The sequence below is a fragment of the Ranitomeya variabilis genome, chromosome 1 (assembly GCF_051348905.1).
Source record: "Ranitomeya variabilis isolate aRanVar5 chromosome 1, aRanVar5.hap1, whole genome shotgun sequence".
NCBI lineage: Eukaryota > Metazoa > Chordata > Amphibia > Anura > Dendrobatidae > Ranitomeya > Ranitomeya variabilis.
In genome coordinates this window covers 21,485,919-21,509,480 of record NC_135232.1, presented here as the reverse complement: position 1 = coordinate 21,509,480, position 23,562 = coordinate 21,485,919, and the positions used below count along the sequence as shown (strand labels likewise).

Here is a 23,562-nt window from a genome sequence, read left to right as displayed (position 1 = left end):
GTGTCTTATCCTCACTTTCCTCTTTCGCCCCGTGTCTTCTCCTCCTCACACGCCCTGTGTCTGCTCCTCACTCTGGTCCCTTCCTCTCTCCCCTGCTCCTCACTCTGGTCCCTTCCTCTCTTGCCCAGTGTCTTCTCACTCTGGTCCCTTCCTCTCTCGCCATGTCTGCTCCTCACTCTGGTCTATTCCTCTCTCGCCCTGTGTCTGCTCCTCACTCTTGTCCCTTCCTCTCTCCCCGTGTCCTCTGACACTCATCCCTTCGTCTCTAGCTGTCTTCTCCTCACAGACACACGCTCTGTGTCTGCTCCTCACTCTTGACCCTTTTTCTCTCTCCGAGTCTTATCCTCACTTTCCTCTTTCGCCCTGTGTCTTCTCCTCACTCTGGTCCCTTCCTCTCTCCTCACTCTGGTCCCTTCCTCTCTCCTCTGCTCCTCACTCTGGTCCCTTCCTCTCTGGCCATGTGTCTGCTCCTCACTCTGGCCCCGTGTCTGCTCCTCACTCTGGTCCCTTCCTCTCTGGCCCGGTGTCTGCTCCTCTCTCTGGTCCCTTCCTCTCTGGCCCTGTGTCTTCTCCTCACACGCCCTGTGTCTGCTCATCACTCTGGTCCCTTCCTCTCTCCTCACTCTGGTCCCTTCCTCTCTCCTCTGTTCCTCACTCTGGTCCCTTCCTCTCTGGCCCTGTGTCTTCTCCTCACACGCCTGTGTCTTCTCCTCACACGCCCTGTGTCTTCTCCTCACACGCCCTGTGTCTGCTCCTCACTCTGGTCCCTTCCTCTCTCCCCTGCTCCTCACTCTGGTCCCTTCCTCTCTGGCCCTGTGTCTTCTCCTCACACGCCCTGTGTCTGCTCCTCACTCTGGTACCTTCCTCTCTCCCCTGCTCCTCACTCTGGTCCCTTCCTCTCTGGCCCTGTGGCTTCTCCTCACACGCCCTGAGTCTGCTCCTCACTCTCGTCCCTTCCTCTCTCGCTTTGTGTCTCCTCACCCTCGTCCACTCTCACACACTGACAATCCTCTTACTCAGCGTCTCTCCTCAGAACGCTTTGCTAAACAGAATTCTCTGTTCTCTCGCGTTGCATCTTGGGACTTGTAGTTCTTGTCTTACAGCTGACGAGTTACAAACAATGGCTCTCGGGACTACAGTTCCCACAATGCCGGCAGCCGGCTCCTCGTCATCTGCTTCCTGTTTTGAATCTCAGTCAGCAGCAAGTTACCGGGGTAAAAGTGCGGTGAGCTGCGAGGGGAGAGCGCCGAGGAGACGTGAGGGCGCCGGGCTGCACAGGTGAGCCGGGGGCTGAGCTCTGTGAGGGGCCGCAGTCATCCTGAGGTTATCTGAGGTGAGGCGGAGACCGTGGGGCGCCATTTGGAGCAGTGTGAGGTCCTGGTGAGACGGGGGCTCCACAGAGAGCAGTGTGAGGTCCTGGTGAGACGGGGGCTCCACAGAGAGCAGTGTGAGGTCCTGGTGAGACGGGGGCTCCACTGAGAGCAGTGTGAGGTCCTGGTGAGACGGGGGCTCCACAGAGAGCAGTGTGAGGTCCTGGTGAGACGGGGGCGCCACAGAGAGCAGTGTGAGGTCCTGGTGAGACGGGGGCTCCACAGAGAGCAGTGTGAGGTCCTGGTGAGACGGGGGCTCCACTGAGAGCAGTGTGAGGTTCTGGTGAGACGGGGGCTCCACAGAGAGCAGTGTGAGGTCCTGGTGAGACGGGGGCGCCACAGAGAGCAGTGTGAGGTCCTGGTGAGACGGGGGCGCCACAGAGAGCAGAGTGAGGTCCTGGTGAGACGGGGGCGCCACAGAGAGCAGTGTGAGGTCCTGGTGAGACGGGGGCGCCACAGAGAGCAGTGTGAGGTCCTGGTGAGACGGGGGCTCCACAGAGAGCAGTGTGAGGTCCTGGTGAGACGGGGGCTCCACTGAGAGCAGTGTGAGGTTCTGGTGAGACGGGGGCTCCACAGAGAGCAGTGTGAGGTCCTGGTGAGACGGGGGCTCCACTGAGAGCAGTGTGAGGTCCTGGTGAGACGGGGGCTCCACTGAGAGCAGTGTGAGGTCCTGGTGAGACGGGGGCTCCACTGAGAGCAGTGTGAGGTTCTGGTGAGACGGGGGCGCCACAGAGAGCAGTGTGAGGTCCTGGAGAGACGAGGGCGCCACTGAGAGCAGTGTGAGGTCCTGGAGAGACGGGGGCTCCACTGAGAGCAGTGTGAGGTCCTGGTGAGACGGGGGCTCCACAGAGAGCAGTGTGAGGTCCTGGTGAGACGGGGGCTCCACAGAGAGCAGTGTGAGGTCCTGGTGAGACGGGGGCGCCACAGAGAGCAGTGTGAGGTTCTGGTGAGACGGGGGCTCCACAGAGAGCAGTGTGAGGTCCTGGTGAGACGGGGGCTCCACAGAGAGCAGTGTGAGGTCCTGGTGAGACGAGGGCTCCACAGAGAGCAGTGTGAGGTCCTGGTGAGACGGGGGCTCCACAGAGAGCAGTGTGAGTTCCTGGTGAGACGGGGGCTCCACAGAGAGCAGTGTGAGGTCCTGGTGAGACGGGGGCTCCACAGAGAGCAGTGTGAGGTCCTGGTGGTATAGGGGGCTCCACTGAGAGCAGTGTGAGGTCCTGGTGAGACGGGGGCTCCACTGAGAGCAGTGTGAGGTCCTGGTGAGACGGGGGCTCCACAGAGAGCAGTGTGAGGTCCTGGTGAGACGGGGGCGCCACAGAGAGCAGTGTGAGGTCCTGGTGAGACGGGGGCTCCACAGAGAGCAGTGTGAGGTCCTGGTGAGACGGGGGCGCCACAGAGAGCAGTGTGAGGTCCTGGTGAGACGGGGGCGCCACAGAGAGCAGAGTGAGGTCCTGGTGAGACGGGGGCGCCACAGAGAGCAGTGTGAGGTCCTGGTGAGACGGGGGCGCCACAGAGAGCAGTGTGAGGTCCTGGTGAGGCGGGGGCTCCACAGAGAGCAGTGTGAGGTCCTGGTGAGACGGGGGCTCCACTGAGAGCAGTGTGAGGTTCTGGTGAGACGGGGGCTCCACAGAGAGCAGTGTGAGGTCCTGGTGAGACGGGGGCTCCACTGAGAGCAGTGTGAGGTCCTGGTGAGACGGGGGCTCCACTGAGAGCAGTGTGAGGTCCTGGTGAGACGGGGGCTCCACTGAGAGCAGTGTGAGGTCCTGGTGAGACGGGGGCTCCACTGAGAGCAGTGTGAGGTTCTGGTGAGACGGGGGCGCCACAGAGAGCAGTGTGAGGTCCTGGAGAGACGAGGGCGCCACTGAGAGCAGTGTGAGGTCCTGGAGAGATGGGGGCTCCACTGAGAGCAGTGTGAGGTCCTGGTGAGACGGGGGCTCCACAGAGAGCAGTGTGAGGTCCTGGTGAGACGGGGGCTCCACAGAGAGCAGTGTGAGGTCCTGGTGAGACGGGGGCGCCACAGAGAGCAGTGTGAGGTTCTGGTGAGACGGGGGCTCCACAGAGAGCAGTGTGAGGTCCTGGTGAGACGGGGGCTCCACTGAGAGCAGTGTGAGGTCCTGGTGAGACGGGGGCTCCACTGAGAGCAGTGTGAGGTCCTGGTGAGACGGGGGCTCCACTGAGAGCAGTGTGAGGTTCTGGTGAGACGGGGGCGCCACAGAGAGCAGTGTGAGGTCCTGGAGAGACGAGGGCGCCACTGAGAGCAGTGTGAGGTCCTGGAGAGACGGGGGCTCCACTGAGAGCAGTGTGAGGTCCTGGTGAGACGGGGGCTCCACAGAGAGCAGTGTGAGGTCCTGGTGAGACGGGGGCTCCACAGAGAGCAGTGTGAGGTCCTGGTGAGACGGGGGCGCCACAGAGAGCAGTGTGAGGTTCTGGTGAGACGGGGGCTCCACAGAGAGCAGTGTGAGGTCCTGGTAAGACGGGGGCTCCACAGAGAGCAGTGTGAGGTCCTGGTGAGACGGGGGCTCCACAGAGAGCAGTGTGAGGTCCTGGTGAGACGGGGGCTCCACAGAGAGCAGTGTGAGTTCCTGGTGAGACAGGGGCTCCACAGAGAGCAGTGTGAGGTCCTGGTGAGACGGGGGCTCCACAGAGAGCAGTGTGAGGTCCTGGTGGTATAGGGGGCTCCACTGAGAGCAGTGTGAGGTCCTGGTGAGACGGGGGCTCCACTGAGAGCAGTGTGAGGTCCTGGTGAGACGGGGGCTCCACAGAGAGCAGTGTGAGGTCCTGGTGAGACGGGGGTGCCACAGAGAGCAGTGTGAGGTCCTGGTGAGACGGGGGCGCCACAGAGAGCAGTGTGAGGTCCTGGTGAGAAGGGGGCTCCACAGAGAGCAGTGTGAGGTCCTGGTGAGACGGGGGTGCCACAGAGAGCAGTGTGAGGTCCTGGTGAGACGGGGGCTCCACAGAGAGCAGTGTGAGGTCCTGGAGCGACGGGGGCTCCACAGAGAGCAGTGTGAGGTCCTGGTGAGACGGGGGCTCCACAGAGAGCAGTGTGAGGTCCTGGTGAGACGGGGGCTCCACAGAGAGCAGTGTGAGGTCCTGGTGAGACGGGGGCTCCACAGAGAGCAGTGTGAGGTCCTGGTGAGACGGGGGCTCCACAGAGAGCAGTGTGAGGTCCTGGTGAGACGGGGGCTCCACAGAGAGCAGTGTGAGGTCCTGGTGAGACGGGGTGTTATGACCCCAATGGCGAGGGTCTCAGAGGAACGTGGAAGTCTGCAGAGTACAAAAATCCAGCTCATAGGGCAGTGGTAACTGGGTTGACCATATATCTACTCCTAACGCCAACACTAGAAGTAGCCGGGGATCATTCGAACGTGGAAGTCTGCAGAATACAAAAATCCAGCTCATAGGGCAGTGGTAACTGGGTTGACCATATATCTACTCCTAACGCCAACACTAGAAGTAGCCGGGGATCATTCCTACGTTGATTCTAGATGACACGCGCCAGCCGGAGAATCTAGCTACCCCTAGTAGAGGAAAACAAAGACCTTTCTTGCCTCCAGAGAAGGGGACCCCAAAGCTGGATAGAAGCCCCCCACAAATAATGACGGTTAGGTAAGAGGAAATGACAAACACAGAAATGAACCAGGTTTAGCACAGAGAGGCCCGCTTACTGATAGCAGAATAAAGAAAGGTAACTTATATGGTCAACAAAAACCCTATCAAAATCCACACTGGAAATTCAAGAACCCCCGAACCGTCTAACGGTCTGGGGGGAGAACACCAGCCCCCCTAGAGCTTCCAGCAAAGGTCAGGATATAGATTTGGAACAAGCTGGACAAAAATACAAAACCAAAACAAATAGCAAAAAGCAAAAGGCAGACTTAGCTGATATAACTGGAACCAGGATCAGTAGACAAGAGCACAGCAGACTAGCTCTGATAACTACGTTGCCAGGCATTGAACTGAAGGTCCAGGGAGCTTATATAGCAACACCCCTAACTAACGACCCAGGTGCGGATAAAAGGAATGACAGAAAAACCAGAGTCAAAAAACTAGTAACCACTAGAGGGAGCAAAAAGCAAATTCACAACAACGGGGGCTCCACAGAGAGCAGTGTGAGGTCCTGGTGAGACGGGGGCGCCACAGAGAGCAGTGTGAGGTCCTGGTGAGACGGGGGCGCCACAGAGAGCAGTGTGAGGTCCTGGTGAGACGGGGGCGCCACAGAGAGCAGTGTGAGGTCCTGGTGAGACGGGGGCGCCACAGAGAGCAGTGTGAGGTCCTGGTGAGACGGGGGCGCCACAGAGAGCAGTGTGAGGTCCTGGTGAGAAGGGGGCTCCACAGAGAGCAGTGTGAGGTCCTGGTGAGACGGGGGCTCCACAGAGAGCAGTGTGAGGTCCTGGTGAGACGGGGGCGCCACAGAGAGCAGTGTGAGGTCCTGGTGAGAAGGGGGCTCCACAGAGAGCAGTGTGAGGTCCTGGTGAGACGGGGGCGCCACAGAGAGCAGTGTGAGGTCCTGGTGAGACGGGGGCTCCACAGAGAGCAGTGTGAGGTCCTGGAGCGACGGGGGCTCCACAGAGAGCAGTGTGAGGTCCTGGTGAGACGGGGGCTCCACAGAGAGCAGTGTGAGGTCCTGGTGAGACGGGGGCTCCACAGAGAGCAGTGTGAGGTCCTGGTGAGACGGGGGCTCCACAGAGAGCAGTGTGAGGTCCTGGTGAGACGGGGGCTTCACAGAGAGCAGTGTGAGGTCCTGGTGAGACGGGGGCTTCATAGAGAGCAGTGTGAGGTCCTGGTGAGACGGGGGCACAACAGAGAGCAGTGTGAGGTTAGTAAGGGTACTGTCTCACAGTGGCACTTTTGTCGCTACGACGGTACGATCCTTGACGTTCCAGCGATATCCATACGATATCGCTGTGTCTGACACGCAGCAGCGATCAGGGACCCTGCTGAGAATCGTACGTCGTAGCAGATCGTTTGGAACTTTCTTTCGTCGCTGGATCTTCCGCTGTCATCGCTGGATCGTTGTGTGTGACAGCGATCCAGCGATGCGTTCGCTTGTAACCAGGGTAAACATCAGGTTACTAAGCGCAGGGCCGCGCTTAGTAACCCGATGTTTACCGTGGTTACAAGCGTAAAAGTAAAAAAAAAAAAACAGTACATACTCACATTCCGGTGTCTGTCCCCCGGCGTTCTGCTTCTCTGCATTGTGAGCGCCGGCCAGCCGGAAAGCGAGCACAGCGGTGACGTCACCGCTGTGCTTTCCGGCTGGCGCAGACACAGTGGAGAGAAGCAGAACGCCGGGGGACAGACACCGGAATGTGAGTATGTACTGTTTTTTTTTTTTTACTTTTACGCTGGTAACCACGGTAAACATCGGGTTACTAAGCGCGGCCCTGCGCTTAGTAACCCGATGTTTACCCTGGTTACCCGGGGACCTCGGCATCGTTGGTCGCTGGAGAGCTGACTGTGTGACAGCTCCCCAGCGACCACACAACGACTTACCAACGATCACGGCCAGGTCGTATCGCAGGTCGTGATCGTTGGTAAATCGTATAGTGTGACAGTACCCTTAGAGTAAGACGGGGGGTTGGTATCCTGGTGAGATGGGGAATGTGGTGAGCCCCCCACCCTGTGCCGCGGTGTGAACATGCCTCTCTAGAGCCACGTGCTCCATTTGTGAAGAATCTGGTGTAAAAAATGTCAACGAATATCAGAAGATAAAAAGAAATGACTTAATATCTGTGATAAGTCTGTCCCGTAGAGAATGTTCAGACGGCGCTTTTTCAGGTGTCTTTTGGAGCAGACCCTCCTCAGAAATCACCCGCTGAGCCTCCTCTTAGGTTGGGGCACGCGCTGACTTTGGCCGCGACGCGCTTGTTCTGGGCCAGCGCTACATGGCTGTATAGTGCAGAGCTGCAGGGGACAGCCACAAATAAGCCATAAAACCATTTATTTTATTTTTATGTGACTTTCTTATCGTGGTCGCTGCACCCTGCTGGTCACATCCACTGGCAGAATGCTGCGATGTAACGGCGACGTGCGCTGATCATTGGCTGCATGTCCTGTGTGACTGCTGTGTAGCCCCCCAGCCTTAGGAGAAAAGGCAGGACGGCCCCCAGAGAGGACAACTGGGAAAAGACCCTCGTCAGCTATGGAGAAAGAAATGTATAAAGCTGCCGTCCCCACACGGCCACTGACAATGGAGCTTCTTTTAGCTTTATACTGAGGTCTGGCATGACGTAGCTCATTACACCACTCGCCCTCTGGCAGTATTATGCAACAATGTCTCCGCAGGCTGGAGAGCGACAGGAAAGGACATTGCTGACGTAGCACAGCCACATAGGTAGTAAAGTGATACAGTAACTTGTCTCCTCACCGCTGGGATTATTGCATCCGGGCAGTAATGTTTGTACCGCGCTGCAGGCGCTGTCGGGGCTCGCAGATATTTTAGGGGCCGTGGTGCACGTTTGACCTCCGTTCTCGGGGTCGGCCGGTGAGCTGCTGATTTCCCAGGGTCCGTCTTCAGCTAAATTTAGTTTTTAGTACATGTAGCTGATAAAATCCGTCTGGAAACACGAGCTTTGCTGCAGCTTCTCTGCTCGCACTTTGCAAAATATGTGATTGAAAAAGTCATACTGTGGTGGGGCGGAGGGTGACGATGGGGACATGTGTGGGGCTCGGTGTGTCCTGGGGTCATGTTCTGCTCCATCACTCGGTACTTGTGTCTTCTAGGTTTACGATCGGTGGAGATACAGAGCGGTTCACTATGGAGGGAGACGAGGCCACCCTGATCTACCCCTCGCTGTTTGACGAATGTGCGAGCGATCATTTCAGTGCTGTGGATCCCCGGTCGCGGAGGTAGGAGCGTAGCTTGTAGCCCGAATCATTGCCAGATCTACAGTGAAAAACAGCAAAAAACAAAAGTTGCGATTGATTGGATTAATAGTGGGGGAGGTGGGAGAGCAAAAGAAAAACTTTTTTTTTCTTCTCATTTTTCTTTTTCAGGCCTTTTTACATAGAACCTTCCAATATCACCAGCGTCAATCATGACCCCCCCAGAGTCACTTCTCACGCCGCAGCAATGAATAAACGCATCCACTACTACAGCAAGCTCGGCCGCTCATCCCAGTCGTCATTGGTATGATGATAGGACGGAATTTTACTTTTTATTTCACCGTTCCATGATGTCGGGGGGAGACCAGGCATTTAATTTCATGCAAGTGGGGGTCGTTATAAATGGCTCTCGGCCAAGCGACCCTCCGCCCGTAGCCATCTAATCTGCACTGGGGCCTCTGTATTGTTTGCTCTATACGTAGATCACAGCGGGGACCACCCTGGAAACTGGCGGGATAAAGGCTTTATTCTGTACTCTCCCATTAACCATTTAATGCCATTAACTTTTGCCGTTGTTTATGTTACAGATTGCTCCAGATCACGTGATTCCTGCCCCCGAAGAAATCTATGTCTACAGTCCGTTGGGAACCGCATTAAAAATTGATGGTGGAGACGGATCAGAAAAAAACCCCAGCATCGTCACAATGTACGTAGCCTGACAGTAAGGACTTGGGGTTTGTTTGTTTTGTTTTTTGTTCCCCCCTCCTCTTCTTCTATGCGCCATACCCTTTCTTTTTTTTTTCCCGGCCCCATAGCTGGGGACTGTGCTCTCCAGGTCAGTATGAGTGTGCAGATACCAAACCTGTATAGTGCGGTTTTATTTCAGTGGTGAAAAATAATTTGGAAATTTGTTTAAAAAAATAAATAAATAAATATATATATATATATATATATATATATATATATATATATATATATATATATATATATATATATATATATATATATATATATATATATATATATATATATATATATATATATATATTATTTTCGCTCATGTCACTGTTTTCCGAGATCTGTAACATTTAAATTTTTCGTGATCCGGGATTGGGTGAGGTCTTATTTTTTGTGCCCTGAGCTGATGTTTCTACTGATGCCACAATGCTTTCATTGCCTCTTATTGCATTTTATTGCAATGTTGCAGCTGCCACATGTTCTCATTAAGCCGATTACCAATTGGGATCATTTTTCTTGATCGGACTTTTAGAAATGCATCGATACCAAATATGTTTATTTTGTTTTAATGGAGCAAAAAGGGGGGGGGGGATTTTGACACTTTTATATTTTTTCAGATTTTTAAATACAATTTTTTTCAGTTTTTACTGTATTTAATTGTCCCCTTAGGGGACTTGCGCAAGCGATCGTATGATGACAAGCACGGAGGTCTTCAGCAGTCCCTCCTCCATCTCCCTGTTGTCATTGCAACCCATTGGTACCCTGTGCTCACATCATGGGTGCGTGGAATGGTTTTCCCCCCCCTGCCAGAGATTGACAGTGACATTTAACAGGTTAACATCCATGGGCTCCGCTCCACCTGCGGCTGTTAGAGGTAGATGATGTCTGAATAATACAGCCATCATCTGCCGAGTAAGATGGGGGGCCTGGCATCAAAGTCAGAGACCCGGAGTAGTAAGTAACTTTAATGAAACTTTTTGTTTTACAGATTTATGATCTGGAACACAATGATGGGGACATCGATTCTCAGTATTCCCTGGGGAATAAAGCAGGTAACACTAGTAGGAAAAAACAAAACGATCATGGACTATCCTGTCACCCGCCAATATAGGCTTGCTCAGTTGCCAGTCTACGGTTTATAGGGGCCCCCCCGACTCTTCCCTTACGTGATGTCTGGGGGATATAAAGATTCGACATGTCCATCTTTGTACTTTTGATCCTTTTAGTTCCTGTCGAGATAAGTTGCCGTCGGCAGAGTCTGACAGCAGTTGGTTCGTAGAGAACAAAGGATGCAAGAGTTGAGCGAGATGGGAAGATTTCGGCCGCTCGTTAGTCCGGCACCTTCTGTACTTCTAGCAAAGCTTATGACATGGAGTAATGACCTCTGTGTGACTGTCATCTCGGCGTCGAGCTCACTATCAATTTTTATTTGGAGAAAACATTTTTTTTTTTTTTTCTTTAGATTGTCTGAAAACTTTTTTTTTCTATTTTTTTTTCTAGGCCGGATTCACAACGGGCATAGCTGTCATTTTCCTGATGGGCCTTTTAACACTTTACTGCTGCTATAGGGTTGTGAAGTCCCGAGGGGCGATACGTAAGGCTTCTGCTTTCACTGACCTCATGTTGTTATCTCGCACTCTCTTCCACACATGATTTTTGACTCCTTATCTGCCGAGTGTTGTGGGGAAAGAGAAAGTGTCGTCAAAATGATTTTTGAGGAGTATACATACATTTAAGAAAATGGTTTATTTCGAAGTCTCTCTTTCAGTTTTCTCTTTGTGTTACTCAGACGGAGCGCTGTCCTAACCGCCCATCGGCCTCTTCCACACCGGCCGATGGATTGTCATGACAGCCGGGGGTCAGCTGAAGACCGCTGCCTCTGCCATGTTGTTACTACTATGGTTTCTGTATTGCTGTATATAGTAGACAAGGGGGACTGCAAAATATAGATTTAAGATAGGGAAAATACATACACACACACACACACACACACACACACACACACACACACACACACACACACACACACACACACACACACACACACACACACACACACACACACACACTCTATTACCATGCCATTTTTACCATATAGTGAACGCTGCAAAAAACAAACAAATCAAACATGTTCTTCAAAAAAAGCCCTCACATGGCGATGTTGATGGAAAAATGAAAAAGTTATGGCTCTTGGAAGAAGGGGAGGAAAAAAAACTAAAGGGAATATTGTGGTTAATTTCGACAACAGGCATGTGTGACTGAATAGTGAGCGCAGCTCCGGATCAGTAGATAAGTAATTTAACGGCTCCCTGGCTCGTAGCTTGCCGATGTCTGCATGTGTATGAGGCCCCATGACCTGTCACAATGTGCACAGACCCTGAGCCAGGAATGAATGGCTGCCTTATGGTTTCTTCTTCTGTCTTGCAGCCTCCGTGGACACCTCGCACTGGGAGTTTCCGGATGTTTGTCAGTATTATTTTGGCTCCTTTGGCCGTTGGTCCAGCCTCCTCTTCTCTTTGGTGTCGTTAGTTGGAGCGATGATCGTATATTGGGTGCTGATGTCCAACTTTTTTTTTAACACAGGAAAATTTATTTATAGTAAGTACAAACAGCGGTCGGTGGTGCGGGACGTCGGCGGGGGCTTCACATCGATCAGGTCGGCCTTTTATTGCCGCACGGATGGAGATTTATACTTGTATATTGTGTCTTTTTAGATTATGTTCATCACATCAATGTTACAGAAATCGTGCTGAGCACGAACGGGAGCGACAAAGGTAGGAAGAAGCTGATGTGTCTCAGCGAAGAGAGAGGATGGTGCAGCTGTGCAGGGCAGGGGCACATACATATATACAAAAACATGTATTCTTTATAGATAGGATTACTAACATCTACAGAATGAATGATCGGGTGTAAGACGACGCTTCATATCCAGGACTCACGATGAAGTCCACTAGCTGCCCCATAACTTTCTAAGAGACCACCACATGCTTCATTCTTTCCAAAAGGATATCCTTTTGCTCCTTATTAATAGTAGCCGTGAGGTTTTAGCAGTTTAACAATTTTTTTCATTTTGTTCAATTTTTTTTTTTTATTCCTAAAATACAAAGTAAATGTGTCACAATAACAGTAATTTTGGCCAGGGGTGCGCAAACTTTTACATGTCTCTGTATATTGTTCTATATATACACACAAAATAATAAAAAAATAAATATTAAATTCAGAGAAACAACCATTTATATGTATATTAAATAAAATGTATATAGAACAATAATTTTTTTTTTCATTACCTTTAATGTTTTCCATTTTTAGTTATCTGTCCGAACACTGGAGACGGTACCCCGCCTAACACGACCACGGACACGACCACTGGCAATGGGACAGGGTTTCAGCAGTTTGAAGACTGGTGGAGTAAGACGGGCACCGTCCCTCTCTATCTGATCGTCGTTCTCCTGCCGCTCCTGAACTTCCGCTCGCCATCGTTTTTCGCTAAATTCAATGTCTTGGGTACGTGATCTCCACGTGGTGTTATCACATAATAACAATCTACTAGAAAAAAAAAACCCTGACAAAATGCAGGGATATAGCGGAGAGTAGATCCTGAGGACGGCATTTCCTGATGGCGGTGTTACGGGTTTTGCTCTGTTTTCAGGCACGGCGTCCGTCCTCTACCTGCTGTCTCTGGTGACCTATAAAGCCTTCCGCATTGGGTTTCATTTTGAGTTCCACTGGGATCAAGTACAAGAATATTTTGTTCCGGGTAAGAATGTGAAATGTTATTATGCTGATTATTAACTTACATTTGTCTTCTGAAAACCTCTGTGTGGAAAGTCTGGGGATAACGAGTTGCATCTGCCATTAGGCATGGTCGTCCAACTTTCGTAGACTACTTTAGAAATGACTGATTAGCGTTTTTAAGCCCGCCTGATGATCGTTCGGTTGGCAGCCATCTTGGCCGGCTCCCCCATACACAAGCAGTCGTTTTGGACGAGCGCTCTTGTTTTCTCTATGGCGGCTGATCACCAGGGCAATATAAGGATCAGCAGTCCAAAAGTTGGCACACCAGATCCTTAACTCCCCCGACAATCCACTGTGCGGGGCCCCCAGTCACGTTAGTGTTGGACTAATGTGTATGGGGCTTTAGTCTGCAGGATCCTGAAGCCCGAACACCACAAATCGCTCCATGGCTGGCGCAGCTGGGCGAGATTTACTCTGAAGCGCTGCTGCGTTACAGAGAGAACAGACTTTAGAAACTCAGATGAGGAGCATGCGACTACGATGACTGAGGCCAGTCCTATAAACTGACCAGCTCTCCCTATACACACACGTAGTGCACGGCTGCACTGAACGTCCAGCACACGGGACAGACGCTGCTCCTCGGGTACATGACCGGTTACAGATCACATCCAGGTCACTGATGTCTCCAGGTACAGCAGGGTCCAAAGGTGCTGCAGCCAAAGACCAAGCTCCTAGGCGAGACCATGTAATTCCTAAGCATTACCCCATGTTCTCCAGATGTTAGGACAGGGAAGTCAATGTAGTAATTTTTGATTAATCCTTGTGTTTTCCAGAGTTCAGATTTTCCTTCCCTCAGCTGACGGGAATCCTCACTCTCGCGTTCTTCATTCATAACTGCATCATTACTCTGCTGAAGAACAACCGGAAGCCTGAGAATAACGTAAGTCTAACACTTACCTGGGGCAATATTCATTATATGTTACGCCAAAATTGGATCCATCCAGCACCCAGTGGTCAGCGTCCATCCTCCCATCCCTTGGTCCATCCAGCACCCAGTGGTCAGGGTCCATCCTCCCATCCCTGGGTCCATCCAGCACACAGTGGTCAGTGTCCATCCTCCCATCCCTTGGTCCAGCACCCAGTGGTCAAGGTCCATCCTCCCATTCCTGGGTCCATTCAACATCCAGTGGTCAGGGTCCATCCTCCCATCCCTTGGTCCATCCAGCACCCAGTGGTCAGGGTCCATCCTCCCATCCCTTGGTCCATCCAGCACCCAGTGGTCAGGGTCCATCCTCCCATCCCTGGGTCCATCCAGTGGTCAGGGTCCATCCCCCCATCCCTGGGTCCATCCAGCACCCAGTGGTCAGTGTCCATCCTCCCATCCCTTGGTCCAGCACCCAGTGGTCAAGGTCCATCCTCCCATTCCTGGGTCCATTCAACATCCAGTGGTCAGGGTCCATCCTCCCATCCCTTGGTCCATCCAGCACCCAGTGGTCAGGGTCCATCCTCCCATCCCTTGGTCCATCCAGCACCCAGTGGTCAGGGTCCATCCTCCCATCCCTGGGTCCATCCAGTGGTCAGGGTCCATCCCCCCATCCCTGGGTCCATCCAGCACCCAGTGGTCGGCGTCCATTCTCCATCCCTGGGTCCATCCAGTGGTCAGGGTCCATCCCCCCCATCCCTTGGTCCATCCAGTACCCAGTGGTCTGGGTCCATCCTCCCATCCCTGGGTCCATCCAGCACCCAGTGGTCAGGGTCCATCCTCCCATTCCTGGGTCCATCCAGCACCCAGTGGTCAGGGTCCATCCCCCCCATCCCTTGGTCCATCCAGTGCCCAGTGGTCTGGGTCCATCCTCCCATCCCTGGGTCCATCCAGCACCCAGTGCTCAGGGTCCATCCCCCCATCCCTGGGTCCATCCAGCACCCTGTGGTCTGGGTTCATCCCTCCATCCCTGGGTCCATCCAGCACCCAGTGGTCAGGGTCAATCCTCCCATCCCTGGGTCCATCCAGCACCCAGTATTCAGGGTCCATTCCCCCCCTCCCTGGGTCCATCCAGCACCCAGTGGTCAGGGTCCATTCTCCCCCCATCCCTGGGTACATCCAGCACCCTGTGGCCCCCATCACCAAATGCTACCCGGAATCTGTTAAATTCACGTTCAGCGATGTCGCTCTTTGCCGATCCCGTACATTTTTCTGATCGTTTCACTCATTGAGAGGGCGACTGTTTACATCTCTTGTATGGTGAGGGTCGACTGCAGAGACCTTCCCCGATGAGGACAGGAAGAGAAGCATAATCTCTGCTCCTCACACGGGATGTCACCGGGAGCTGCTCAGGCTGGGGGCTGTTGATGCCGTGTTTTATGTCACATTTGTCCTTACAGGTCAGAGACCTCTCGGTGGCTTATCTGCTTGTCGGATTAACATACATGTACGTTGGGGTGATGGTGTTCGGCTTGTTCCCATCTCCACCTTTGACCAAGGATTGCATCCAGCAAGTGAGTATCTATCTTATGTCAGATTTACATTTTGCAGTTTTATATAAAGAAATTTGCCACTGTGTGCTGCATAAACGGCCAGGAGTGGAAATGACACCAAACCCGGCTGTTTACCACTCAGAAGCTGCAACTGCGGCATCTATGCAGTTAATCAAATAAAGCTTCCCTTTCCTCACCCCTTTGTGTTGCAAGGAGCTTAATGGGTCACCAAAAGAGTAGGCGGATTTTGCATTTTTTAACTTTTTTTTATTTTTATCCTTCCTTTATTTTATTTTTTCCCGTCTAGAATTTTCTCGATAACTTTCCAAGTAACGACGTCCTGTCGTTCATTGCAAGAATCTTCCTACTCTTCCAAATGATGACCGTCTACCCGCTGCTGGGATATCTGGTCAGGGTGCAGCTTTTGGGACATGTTTTTGGAAACACTTACCCAAGGTGAGGTTTTATAATTATTATTTTTTTTTAAATGTCATGGTTTATTTAAAGCACACACGTGAAACGCTTGCCCATGGGCCAGATCTGGCCATCAGGGTGATTATATTTGGCATGAGACACTGGGAACTTTGTGGGGGCCATTATACTGTATGGAGGCAATCTCGGCAATAAAAATGAAAAAAGCATATACAGAATGGGAGGAATAGGGCTGAGCAACAGCACGTGTGAAAAAGACTTGGGTATACTAATAGATCACAGACTAAACATGAGTCAACAGTGTGATGCGGCAGCAAAAAAGGCAAATACAATTCTGGGATGTATTAACAGAAGCATACAGTCTAGATCACGTGAAGACATTATTGCCCTCTACTCCTCTTTGGTCAGACCTCATCTGGAATACTGGGTCCAGTTTTGGGCACCACATTTTAAAAAAGACATCAACAAACTGGAGCAAGTTTAGAGAAGAGAGACCAGAATGGTGACCGGTCTGCAAACCATGTCCTATGAGGAACGGTTACAGGATTTGGGAATGTTTAGCTGCAAAAAAGAAGAGGGAGAGGAGACTTAATAGCTGTCTACAAATATCTGAGGGGCTGTCACAGTGTAGAGGGATCATCTTTATTCTCATTTGCACAAGGAAAGACTAGAAGCAATGGGATGAAACTGAATGGGAGGAGACGCAGATTAGATATTAGAAAAAACTTTTTGACAGTGAAGGAGATCAATGAGTGGAACAGGCGGCCACGAGAGGTGGTGAGTTCTCCTTCCATGGAAGTCTTCAAACAGAGGCTGGACAGACATCTGTCTGGGATGATTTAGTGAATCCTGCTTTTAGCAGGGGGTTGAACCAGATGACCCAGGAGGTCCCTTCCAACTCTAACATTCTTTGAGGGCTATGTGGGGCCGTTATACAGTAGGGAGCACTATGTGTGGCCATTATACTGTATAGAGGGTTATGGGGGAGCCATTATATTGTATGGTGGGGCATTATATTGTATGGAGGGCTATGTGGGGGCCATTATACTGTATGGAGGGCTATGTGGGGGCCATTATACTGTATGGAGGGCTATGTGGGGGGCCATCTGCTTATTACTGCTCTTCAATAACAGATTATATTATTACAATATTTTATTCTAAGATCTTTTCATTAATATGTACTTTATTCGTCGAACAAAGCTTTAAGTTTGTTTCCATATGAAAAGCTTCATCGTTCTATTTGATAAGGAAAAACGTCCTCATTTGTAGACCTTTTTTTAATATGGTCGTCCGCGACCATGTCTTAGCTTTCAATCATGGCCTCTGTGCATTTGAGTTTGACATCTCAGATCCCTGACTTAAAGGGACGGCGTCCAGTCTTGTATAAGGTAAGTAATCATTCCGGATGAGATTTGTAATGAATTCCCTTTATTAGGATCTCCGCTGCTGTCAGTGAGTGACAACATTCATTGATGGTATATTGCTTAATAGCACCTGGTCATGAAGTGGTTAACCAGCGTCTACGTCTGGGGCAGAACCTGATACTTTATGTTGGACCAGAACCATTTGTGTCTAAACTTTGTTACATTTCTGGTGGGGAAAAAAAATGTCACAATGTAACAATCTCGGTTTCCACTTTGTCTTCCCCTTTTATATTTCAGCATCTTCCACGTCCTGGGACTGAACGTCGTTGTCGTCGGCTGTGGGGTCCTCATGGCCAAATTCTACCCCAACATTGGGGGCATCATCAGGTAAGAGCAGCGACGTTTCTGGGGCCACAATCATTTTCCATTCATGCTGGCATTTTACCTGCCGTTTATTAACCCTATGGGGTCGTAGAGGGGGGGTCCTTGGCTTGGGACCCCCATGTCCTTGCGTCACATAGCAGTTCATCTGAATACGGCGTCTGCTGCAAAGCAGAGAAGATGGAAGACAACGGCGTAACCCCCAATAATAAACACCAAGTACAGAGCAAGATAAGAATGCATGTATCTGCAGAATAGTGAGTGCAGCTCTGGGGTATAATACAGGATGTAACTCAGGATCAGTAATGTATGTACACAGTGACTGCACCAGCAGAATAGTGAGTGCAGCTCTGGAGTATAATACACAATGTAACTCAGGATCAGTAATGTAATGTATGTACACAGTGTCTGCACCAGCAGAATAGTGAGTGCAGCTCTGGAGTATAATACACAATGTAACTCAGGATCAGTAATGTAATGTATGTACACAGTGACTGCACCAGCAGAATAGTGAGTGCAGCTCTGGAGTATAATACAGGAGGTAACTCAGGATCAGTAATGTAATGTATGTACACAGTGACTGCACCAGCAGAATAGTGAGTGCAGCTCTGGGGTATAATACAGGATGTAACTCAGGATCAGTAATGTAATGTATGTACACAGTGACTGCACCAGGAGAATAGTGAGTGCAGCTCTGGGGAATAATACAGGATGTAACTCAGGATCTGTAATGTAATGTATGTACACAGTGACTGCACCAGCAGAATAGTGAGTGCAGCTCTGGGGTATAATACAGGATGTAACTCAGGATCAGTAATGTAATGTATGTACACAGTGACTGCACCAGCAGAATAGTGAGTGCAGCTCTGGGGTATAATACAGGATGTAACTCAGGATCAGTAATGTAATGTATGTACACAGTGACTCCATCAGCAGAATAGTGAGTGCAGCTCTGGAGTATGCGTGTATGCAGGATGTAACTCAGGATCAGTAATGTAATGTATGTACACAGTGACTGCACCAGCAGAATAGTGAATGCAGCTCTGGAGTATAATACAGGCTGTAACTCAGGATCAGTAATGTATGTATGTACACAGTGACTGCACCAGCAGAATAGTGAGTGCAGCTCTGGGGTATAATACAGGGTGTAACTCAGGATCAGTAATGTATGTATGTACACAGTGACTGCACCAGCAGAATAGTGAGTGCAGCTCTGGAGTATAATACAGGATGTAACCCTGGTGATTTCCGTTCTGGGCCGTCTCAGCGTTGTATAATGTGATTTTCCATCCTCAGGTTCTCCGGAGCTGCCTGCGGTCTTGCTTTCGTCTTCGTCTACCCCTCTCTGATCCACATGATCGCCTTGTATCGCATGCAGCGGCTGAGGTGGTTCTCTGTGATCGCACACGTCTGTATCATTGTCCTCGGTGTCGTTAACCTCATCGCACAATTCTTCATGTGATGAACGTTTGTCACTTTCTTGCCTGGAGACTTGTATGGATGACTTCTCCGTCTCCGTGAGACCCCACTACAGCACGGGAAGCTACAAACTCGGGGTCCCGTGGCCGCTGCACGCAGATTACTCACTACAGCAGGACTGGATTGTGTTTGACATTTACATGGGACTGTAGGTTTGTTTTGCACATTTGGCAATGTGCTGCGGTTATCGTTCTACTCAATGAAAGTAGCAGTTTTATTAAAAAAAAATATATATATCTGACAGAGTGGGACATTTACTCGGATGATCACCTGTTTCCTGCTGTGACTTCTCGCGCTGCAGGTGAAGATGGCGGCGACATCTGTGGACCCCAGAATTCAGTACTACTGCCTTAGAGGGGTCGTCAGATGCCGCTCTCCTGCATCTGCCCATATGGGCAGGACGTGACTGCAGATACCGTTCCCCCGCTGATCCTGCACGCTTCATGGCACGTCTTTTAACTCTTTACATGCTGCCATCAATGATGTCCGCTGCAGGTAAGTGGTGTGTGAGAAGGGGGCTCCTCAGTCAGTTTCAGTAGGATCGTCCTGGCAGTCAGGGGGCATCCCGGTCATATATCACTATTAGCCCATGCCAAGGTCCGGGTGTAATTATCTGCCTGGTGGGACTAAAACCCCTTTCACACAGGTCGATAATTGCAGAACTTGCTCTCATAAATGCTAATTAGTTTGCAGATATCGGCCTGTGTAAATGGACCTTGAGAAAAAAAAAAAAGTTTATTTCTTATGAAAATTCCATAAAAAAGTGATTTTATTTAGCAATGCTTTTCCATACTGAGTAGAGACGGCGTAGCTTACAGCGTGCGTCTTCGGTCAGGGGCTGGAGCGATGGCGGCTGAGCTCGGCTGCTTCTCATCTGACGCGTCTTCCTTTATTTCTTCTGTTTGGTGATTAGATGAATAAACTTACAATATACAGGACCAAAATTCTAGGAAAGGGGGGAAAAAAATGTTTTTTTATGGGGGTCCCCAGTGGTCGTCCATATGTGATGTGGAGGATTATCTCACCTGGACGGCTCGGTGAACAAGCCCCAGATATGCAGCGATGACCAGAGACATGAACAGGTCCAACACCGCAGGTTTCACCCTGCAACACACAAATGGAGGACAGATATCCCCCACCCATCATTGAGGAGCCCCCGTTTCCTGCAATATCAGCTTCTTCTGGAATCAGATTGGTGCAGTGTAAAGCATGTGGGAAAGAGCAGATCGGCTGCCCTAGCCTTGGATTTTCAGCTCACTCGTTTGTGATGTCGTCGTCTGCTTCATCTGATCACAGAAAACCAACTCTGGATTCCTAGTAAGAGATGGGAATATACAGTGTAATGACACAAATGAACACCAGGGGGCAGACTGATTTCTAGCTGTGACCTAAATCTGTCATCGCCACCAGTTAGTGATCGTTACTGGCCGCCGTGGTCCTCGCTGGGGAGTGGAGATCCGGGTCGATGAACGTGACAATGCTTGAGGATATGTTTGAAGTACAATCCCCCTTTAAGTAAAGACCTGTCACCCGGCTCAAAGACATTACGTCCTTCAGGTGTCTTCTGACCAGATGCTCCATTATGGATATTATCGGGTGTTCCTTTGTGATCAGCTGCGTGGCTCGAGGTTGCGAGGTCAGCCAATCGAGATTGGCTGATAACCGTTCCTCAATCAAAATTAGATGAAAATTGATATAAAAACTCACCAGGTTTTCTTCAAAGATGCGAGCGTTTCTTGGAGTTTTGTGAAAAAGTGAAGAGAAGTTCAGGTGTTGTACATATTACAATGTTGCCACTAGGGGGCAGTGATGGGATGTGAGAAAGATCCAGCAGACTATGATGTATAGGTATGTAAATAACTGGTCACCTGACCCTGGACTGTAATCTGATCTCTCATCTGTGATTCTGGACTATAAAAAGTCTAAATAGGCCTCAATACAAATGCACAAGCAGGGTGCAGCGGACCCAAATAAAATAGCAAATGCACAGGTGCAATACCTAATGAAACAGCCAGCCTTCAATAAGGGTTTGGCCATGTGGCACACCAATGCACTGAGATACATACTCTGTATGTGGCGTGTTCACACAAGGAATGCAAGCATCTGGCTCCAGCCTATTAATGACGCCCTATGGCGGGCTGCCCAGTGCTAAAATGCATCCTGTGTGAACAGAGGCCACAGTGTACAGAACCATTTGGGCCCAACCGCACACTGCAAAAAATACAACGTGCAAAATAGAAATATATGTAAGGTATTAGTTGATATTCTGGCCATAATATGCAAGCTGGCAACCCGCGTCAAGGGTCCTTACGTTAAGCCAGTCCTAACATGAAAAACACTGGGCAGCCCGCCATAGGGCGTCATTAATAGGCTGGAGCCAGATGCTTGCATTCCTTGTGTGAACACGCCACATACAGTTTTTATCTTAGTGCATTGGTGTACCACACGGCCAATCCCTGATTGAAGGCTGGCTGTTTCATTAGCTTTTGCACCTGTGCATTTGCTATTTTATTTGGGTCCGCTGCACCCTGCTTGTGCATTTGTATTGAGGCCTATTTAGACAGGTAAGCATCTCTGCCTGTTTTTGGTGTGGATTCTGGACTATAATCTGATCTCGCATCTGTGACTGATCCTAGACTGTAATCTGATGGCTCCTATGTGACTGATCATGGACTGTAATCTGATAGCTCCTCTGTGACTGACCCTGGACTGTAATCTGATCTCTCCTCTGTGACTGATCCTATACTGTAATCTGATCTCTCCTCTATGACTGATCCTGGACTGTAATCTGATCTCTCCTCTGTGACTGATCCTATACTGTAATCTGATCTCTCCTCTATGACTGATCCTGGACTGTAATCTGATCTCTCATCTGTGACTAATCCTGGACTGTAATCTGATGGCTCTCTGTGACTGACCCTGGACTGTAATCTGATGGCTCCTTTGTGACTAATCCTGGACTGTAATCTGATCTCTCATCTGTGACTGATCCTGGACTGTAATCTGATGGCTCCTTTGTGACTGATCCTGGACTGTAATCTGATCTCATCTGTGACTAATCCTGGACTGTAATCTGATGGCTCTCTGTGACTGACCCTGGACTGTAATCTGATCTCTCATCTGTGACTGATCCTGGACTGTAATCTGATGGCTCCTTTGTGACTGATCCTGGACTGTAATCTGATCTCATTTGTGATTGACCCTGGACTGTAATATGATCTCTCATCTGTGACTGATCCTGCACTGTAATCTGATCTCTCATCTGTGACTGATCCTGCACTGTAATCTGAGTTCATATAGGATGACATACAGCGGGGAAGGTATTAATCTGTCCGCTCGAAAAATGATGAATTCTGACTTGACTTTATTCTCTCATCTCTGATGGACTCTGGCAGGTGGAAAAGCCTTATTAGAGGCGAGCGTGCAGGACCCTAACAAGGCGATCACTGGGTAATCAGAAGACCCCCATTAAAGTTATTATGTTAATGTGCTAATCGCTGATGCTTGATGAAATATGTCTTGCATAGATTTATACTGCAGACGTGATGACAGTCCTCCATGACCCCAGGACTTCTTAGCCTTCTGAGCTGAGTAACAGTGTTTATTGCTGTTGCTCTCCAGCTGTACCTACTGAAAAGGATCTGAAGAGGCGACCCTTTGTGGAGTAGATCAGGAAACTCCTCATCCAGAAGATCCAAACTTCCTGCCCCTGACAACGTCCTTCAGTGACTGCAATTATTTTGGGACCCCAAGAGTCTGAGCATCATTACCCCAAACCTTAAAGAAGCACTCCCGTCAAAGTTTTTACTCTCCAGCCATCATATCATACAGCACCGTGCCCTTACAATTGCTCATTTTGCTTTTCTACCCAGCTAATTCTCTTTTCTCTCTGCTCTATGTAGAAATGGGAAAGTCTCTTGTCCCTGCATTTATCATCCTCCTCATCTCCTGACCCAGCTGCTTTCTTCTCCTGCCGGGGACTTTTGCAGTGGTTGTTGAGTCATACAGGGAAAAATGACCTCCTGTTTCTGCATTGCTGGGTAGAAAAGCAAAATGAGCAATTGTCAGTACACAGGGCTGTATATGATGACTGCAATGTATTAAGAGGATACAAATTCTGTTGGGAGGAGGAGAGGGGCTTATTTAACGGCAGACAGGAAGGGGTCAATGTTCGCTCTGTCTGCGCGGCGTCGGTGCACGTTTCTCCTCAGATTTCTGCAGATGTTAATGAAAAATAGACAAAGTCTATGAGAAGATGAAGAATTGGAAGATATTTTTGCTTTAGTGATATAAAATAAAACTAGAAAACTGCTAAAATATAACAATTCTGAAACTTTCTACCTTTTGTGTTCACTGTATTCACTATTTTCAAGCTCTCTGCTTGTTGCCACTGGTGGAATATTTTCTTTCGCCTTCTGATATGCTCGTATCATCCAGGACTGAAGTCGTAGATCACACTGCTGCAGTTTGTTACGATGTATCCATTTATTTACAGAGGAACAAAACTTTAATTTTTTTTTATATTTATTTTTCAACCTTTGCAAAGCTATAAATAATTGTAATATTCTCCATTACCTTACTTCGCTTACTTTTCTCTCAAACTCCATTCTGAAAGTGCTACTGCGTAGTCCGTGCACTTTTAGAAGGTGCTTTGAACTGCTGCTCTGTGCTCAGACACTTCCTTTTGTGGAGTATGAATGAAGGGAGTAGAGGAAGTCACAGAACTATAATGTTTGTAAATGGGGTCTAAGAAGAAAGCAGCA

The 23,562-nt window shown here is 49.8% G+C and overlaps 1 protein-coding gene across 2 annotated transcripts; it reads left to right on the top strand.

The window, feature by feature from the left end:
- The first annotated feature begins 1,162 nt into the window (after positions 1-1,162).
- Positions 1,163-19,185, top strand: SLC38A9 (solute carrier family 38 member 9). 2 transcript variants are annotated; one of them, XM_077281329.1, is made up of 15 exons: positions 1,163-1,278; positions 8,094-8,219; positions 8,367-8,499; positions 8,783-8,901; positions 9,922-9,985; positions 10,434-10,527; positions 11,361-11,531; positions 11,648-11,707; positions 12,243-12,437; positions 12,583-12,690; positions 13,502-13,608; positions 15,051-15,164; positions 15,451-15,599; positions 17,237-17,326; positions 18,617-19,185. In XM_077281329.1, the coding sequence occupies exons 2-15, from the start codon at positions 8,128-8,130 to the stop codon at positions 18,780-18,782; spliced, it is 1,662 nt and encodes a 553-aa protein (XP_077137444.1). In that variant the 5' UTR covers positions 1,163-1,278; positions 8,094-8,127; the 3' UTR covers positions 18,783-19,185. The 2 variants fall into 2 exon arrangements, with proteins under 2 accessions (XP_077137444.1, XP_077137445.1); XM_077281330.1 differs by lacking the exon at positions 1,163-1,278 and adding an exon at positions 7,736-7,875 and having other exon boundaries at positions 18,617-19,039.
- Positions 19,186-23,562: the final 4,377 nt, after the last annotated feature.

What these genes read in the sequence shown, in the direction of transcription:
- SLC38A9 (XM_077281329.1), top strand. Translation starts at nt 8,128, where the DNA reads ATGGAGGGAGACGAGGCCACCCTGATCTACCCCTCGCTGTTTGACGAA. An exon ending in GAAGTCCCGAGGGGCGATAC is followed by an intron (nt 10,528 to 11,360) that starts GTAAGGCTTCTG and finishes TCTGTCTTGCAG; the next exon opens with CCTCCGTGGACACCTCGCAC. An exon ending in CACGAACGGGAGCGACAAAG is followed by an intron (nt 11,708 to 12,242) that starts GTAGGAAGAAGC and finishes TTCCATTTTTAG; the next exon opens with TTATCTGTCCGAACACTGGA.